The 5,926-nt window shown below is 32.8% G+C and overlaps 1 protein-coding gene across 1 annotated transcript; it reads right to left on the bottom strand.

The window, feature by feature from the left end:
* Positions 1-4,097: 4,097 nt before the first annotated feature.
* On the bottom strand, positions 4,098-4,465 carry LOC126883482 (cytochrome P450 9e2-like). Its single transcript, XM_050649068.1, has one exon. It carries the CDS (start codon positions 4,398-4,400, stop codon positions 4,113-4,115), a length of 288 nt encoding a protein of 95 aa, XP_050505025.1. The 5' UTR covers positions 4,401-4,465; the 3' UTR covers positions 4,098-4,112.
* Positions 4,466-5,926: the final 1,461 nt, after the last annotated feature.

Here is a 5,926-nt window from a genome sequence, read left to right as displayed (position 1 = left end):
TGCACATAAAAATATTTTTGCATAAAATTGTTAATTAATGTTTAAAAATGTTATATTCAAAATATTACGTATTAACAATGAATAGTGTACATACAACAACTGATAATAGTTCCGCGCCCAAAATTTCCGTTTCAAACAACTTCAAAATCGCGAGCTGGGGCCTGACGTCACCAACCACTGTGTTCTCGTTCGCCCGTTCGGTAAGCTATTGCATTGAATGCATTTTGCCATTACTAGTTGTGCGTGTCGAATAACTGTCTTGTTTGCTCGGTGTTTATATTATTGTATTTAGTGTATAATATACTTTATCAAAATGGAAAACAAATCTGCTCAATATAAGTACTATATAATGCCGGAATACCAAAGCACAACTGTCAGAACATCCAACAAATATTTTTTACTCTACCCTACCTGTAGAACCAAAAACGTCGATTGAAATGGCTAAAGGCATGCAGGCGAGATAAAATGAATATTTCACAAAGTAGCAAAGGTCTTTATGTCTGTGAGGATCATTTCGATGTGAGTATTTATCTAATTAGGTACCTAATACTAATAAGACATTTTCTATTTCAAGAAAAAATATTAGGTAGTTGTCGTTTGATGAAATGTGTCTACTTAAACATGTTTTTTGCACGATTGATCATTTTTGACTGTCTACCGTGACAGATTTTACGTCAGTAGGTGACATTTACTAGCAACTCGACGGTAAGTAATCCAACTCGACGGTAAGTACTCCAACTCGACGGTAAGTAATTCACTTACCGTCGAGTTAAAAAATCTCTTAATTTTAATTTATTTTTTTAAAGAATAAAGAAAACTAACGAATTATTTATTAATATTGAAACTTATGGTACAATTTGTTAAATTATTTAATGAAATCTCACTTGTTTGGGCTGTGGTTTCACTTCTAACAGAAACTCCTGCAGAATCGCATACATTAGTAGTATTACTAGTATTGCACAATATTTTTTGGATTTTTCGGGAATAATTGCGGAACACCCTTCTTCCCAAGCCCGTTCAATTTCTTCAAATTCACTTTCGCTCATATTTTAATTTATAATAATCAAAATTGTACTTAAAATTATTGACAACTAAATAAAAACTCAATTCTCCATTGTTGTTATGCACCCTAGTTACTACCTAACAACCAAAGTATCTAACCAAAGTATCAAAGTATCTATCTTGATAAAATGAGTGAAACTAGTCAATATGACGAAAATGTTTAATTTTATAATTTATAATGGTATCAATCGTGCAAAAAACGTTATAAGCTTGTCGAACGTTAAGGGTAACCGATTTCAGACAATAATTGGAGTCGTCGCTCCGCTCCTCCTCCAAACAATTGTCTTCGATCGGTATAAAACCCTTACCGTTCTCCATACTTAATATACTATATTTGTTGCAGTTGGAACAAGACATGGATACCTATATAAATTCAAGATTATGGGTGGTCCCAAAATTCTTAAGTCAAGTGTTATCCTGCACATATTTGATTGTTAACCAGACAGAAAACGAACGTTTTCTGAACCCATGAGGGAAGCAGCCCTTACCAGGGTTAAACGACAGCTTCTTGAAGATGCCGCTTCTGCCGCAAAAACTGAATAATGCATCAACACAGACTCACATCAAAATCAGAAGTAAAGGTATTCAGTGTAAATTTCACAGGAGTGTTACAGTCGGGTTGTCGCCATTGAAAATATACAATAAGGATGCAAAAACTTCACCTGCATTATTTGAACTTGCAAACATTATTTGAAGATAAAAAAAGTAAATCAGGACGTCCTGTATTTAAAGATAATAGTGAATATAAAGTTAGTGATGACTACTGGTACAATGAAAGTAATTCTTTATCTTTTGATGAAATACGTTTCAATTAATGGAAATATATTGGAACACAAAAACAATGCATCTATTTTTAACTTTAAAAAAGAACAGGACACACATTTATGTCTCTTGGAGATGATTTCGGCATATGCGAAAGCAATGCTTCGAGAATATTTACAAAATCTGCTCCAATAATTAGTAAATATTTAAAATATTGTATTCTTATACCTAAGTTGGTCCAGTTAAATTAAACTTACCCTAAGCATTTCAATTAAAGACGATTAAAATGTATTGTACTATACAATCTTGGTTGGAAATGTTGGTCGTGGAATTGATTTCGCTACTCGTACATAGGATAAAGCTTGGTTAGCTGCTCATGTAGTCAAAAGCAATTACGTTTTTATCTTGAAATTATACCTAATTTAGCTTCTACGTATTATAGCACCTAAGGGTTTAGCTTTTTATCCATTTTAAAATAAAAATATATTGCCGATTGTAAGGCAATCTTGTTTAAATTTTTATTCTGTGTTCTTAACAGTTGAAACAAAAAATAAACCTTTAGCAAAATCAATTTTTGAAGTTCATGAAGTTTTAAGAAAATTAGAACCCAAAAGCAAATAGAGGGGAAAAGTAGTGAATGACTCGATCGAAAATTTAGTGATCTTTGCATGTGACAGTAATTTAAAATTTTTACGTGAATCGAAAATTATTTATATGGATGGTACATTTTCGTACTGTACAAAGTTTTTTAAACAAATGTTTAGAGTTCACGGCTATTTTAATGGTCATTATATTCCTTTAGTATTCTGTTTATTGAAAGACAAAAGCGAAAATTCTTATAGACAATGAATTATGAAGATTTTACTATTAACAACATAAGATATGCAGATGACACCGTGATTATGGCAAGCTCTGGTGAACAAATCCAACTACTACTAAACAAAACAAACAATTTCTGTGAAGAATATGGACTAAAAATGAATATAAAAAAGACCAAATACATGATAATAACTAAGAAAACAAACATACAAACAAGCATACATTTGGGAAATATACCGATAGAAAGGGTTGATAAATACAAATACCTAGGAACCTGGATTTCAGAGAAAAATTATCAAACAACAGAAATAAGGACCAGGATAGAAATAGCAAGAAATGCGTATGTAAAAATGAAAACAGTTCTCTGCAACAAAGACCTTAGCTTAGAACTGAGAGTAAGAGCTTTGAGATGCTACGTGTTCTCGATACTACAATATGGACTTGAAAGCTGGACATTAAAGCAAGAACACATAAATAAGTTACAGTCATTTGAAATGTGGTGTTACAGAACGATGTCTAGAATAGCATGGATACAGAAGAAAACGAATACGGAAGTATTTCGAGAAATGGGTAAAGAATGCGAAATAATAAACACAATAAAAATAAGAAAGTTACAATATCTGGGACACGTAATGAGGGGACCGCGATATGAAATGCTAAGACTGATAATAGAGGAAAAGATAAGAGGCGGAAGGAGTATAGGAAGAAGGAGAGTGTCACGGTTGAAGAATTTAAGGGACTGGTTTAAATGCAGTTCTATAGAACTCTTTAGAGCAGCGGTAGATAGAGTAAAGATAGTGATTATGATATCCAACCTCCGATTAGGAGACGGCACTTGAAAAAGAAGAATGAATTATGAACATTTATAAATATTATTAATTAATATTCCATGAGCCGAGTTGGTATATTTTATATCGGGCAGTTTTAATCTTTGCGCCGACTTGGGACATTTTTAAAAGACCTACCTGTTTCTTGGGCCGAGATAGGCACTGCCCATCCCCAGAATAGCCTAATCGCTTTCTTTTGAAAAACCCTCTTGAGAAATAGTATCTACTTATGCGTTTTAAGCACTTTAGAAAGTAGCAATTTCTAAAGATTTATAAATTTCACTTTGAAACTAAATAAACTGATTGTAGAACTATGCAAGAATACAAATAATATCTGGTAATTTCCAATTAAATACGATTAAAATGTTACATACAATTCCCGTAACTCTAATCACGTTTTTAACCGGGCTCGACTCGTAGTCCGGTTTTGGTCCGTGACGTCAGACCAATAGAAGGACGTTCAAGCGCCTCCTGAGAAATTTGAATTTTATAGCATTTTCAAAGCCTCATAATAAGCGTATGGGTTAAAAATCTTTGTTTTTTACAGGCAAGCGTTTTAAGATCATGTTAGGTACCTTTTTTTAATATTATTTAATATTTAAAAATTTATGCAAGTTCCCTATTTAAGGTATTTTTTTGGCGTTATTCAAGTTTTCCACTTACCGTACATATTTTAGGAAAAATCAAAGTAGCCAACAGTCTAACGTTGACCCAAAATCCATTAAAATTAGTAGCAGTTTTTGCCGTTAAAAAGAATTCATTGTCAGGTTCTAGTAATGAATCCATTTTGATTCCAAAAGCTATCGAAGTAATTACATCGTTACAGTACCGCAGAAAAACATCTTTCATCTCAATTTCCATTGAATCTTGGTTCTTTTTTAAAAAGAAATTGGTAAAAGTCTCACCGCATTCCGTTATCAAATGATACATTGTTTTAAGTTTGTTGGCAGTAAATGATGGAGTGAGGACGGCCCGTAAGTCCTTCCATTTTTGTCCTACAAAAAATGTAAATTTAGAAAATTAGTACATAATTTAGTAATCAGTATATATTTATAGAAGACCTGGAAAACATAGAACTTACTTCAGAAGAAATAGGTCCACATATTACAAGAGAAGAAATATCACACGCAATAAAGACAATGGAGAATAGGAGAAGCCCCGGACCTGACATGATTTCTATCGAATTAATAAAAATTATAGATGAGCAACACATTGATGTTCTAGTGATACTCTTGAACCAAATTTATAGCTCAAGCGTATTACCCAAAGAACGGTAACGTCGATCTTTGTTGGTCTCCCCAAAAAGAAAAACGCAAGAGAATGCGCCGATTACCGCAACATTACGTTGATGTTCCATGTGCTAAAGCTGATACTCAAAGTCATCTATAACCGAATATATCATAAACTAGACATGTTTTTAATGATACACCATTTGGGTTCGCAAACGCCTACGAACGCGTGAAACTCTTTTCTCACTTAAAATCCTAATACAAAAGTGCCTAGACGTCAGTCAAGATAATATAGAGGGTGGGCCAAATAAAAGAGTCCACCTCGATATTTGGCAGTATTTATTAGATTTTAAGGAAATAAGAAGCAGGTCAATTTTTGATCTAAGGGGAACACATTCTTACGGTACATACATCTGTCATTTGTCAACCTCCTCCCTTCTACTTCCGCCACCCCTTATTTTTAAATAGGAAATAGGGGTCGTGTGCTAGCTCATTTGAAAGATTATTCAATTATCTATTCAGTAATATTAACAGTGACATAATTATTTATAAAGGGTGTCCAAGAAAAATTATTTTGAATTAAATTAATTGACAAAAAAAGAAGAATGTATGTAATTTAATTAACTCAAAATACATTCTACTGCTAACAGAAAACAGAAAAATGTTTATTTGATAAATAAACTTCTTCTTCTTCTTTAAGTGCCATCTCCGCGACAAAGGTTGGCAATCATCATTGCTATTCTCACTTTTGACACTACAGCCCGAAAGAGTTCAGTTGGGCTGCATCCAAACCATTCTCTGAGATTTCTCAGCCAGGACATTTTTCTCCTACCTATGCTGCGCCTTCCTTGAATCTTTCTCTGCATAATTAATTTTAGGAGTTCATATCTGTCATCACGTGTTATATGACCCAAGTATTGAAGTTTTCTTATTTTGATGGAATCCAGTATCTCCCTGCTGTTCTGTATTCTCCTTAGTACTTCCTAATTGGTTAAATAAACATTGTTGCTTAAATTCAATATTCAACCTACCAAGAGGCAGATGGGTGGCAGCATAAACATTGAAATTAAGCGAAAAGCAATGTTTATTTATCAAAAAACATTTTTTTTCTGTTTTATGACAGCAGTAGAATCTATTTTGAATTAAATAAATTACATACATTCTTCTTTTTGTGTCAATTAATTTATTTAAAATATTTTTTTCTTGGATACCCTTATAAATAATTAT

Source organism: Diabrotica virgifera, chromosome 1 (assembly GCF_917563875.1).
Source record: "Diabrotica virgifera virgifera chromosome 1, PGI_DIABVI_V3a".
NCBI classification, from domain to species: Eukaryota; Metazoa; Arthropoda; class Insecta; order Coleoptera; family Chrysomelidae; genus Diabrotica; species Diabrotica virgifera.
This window is presented reverse-complemented; position numbering and strand designations above follow the sequence as displayed.

Excerpts from the sequence above, each read along its gene's own strand:
- LOC126883482 (XM_050649068.1), bottom strand. The coding sequence starts at position 4,400 with ATGTATCATTTGATAACGGAATGCGGTGAGACTTTTACCAATTTCTTT.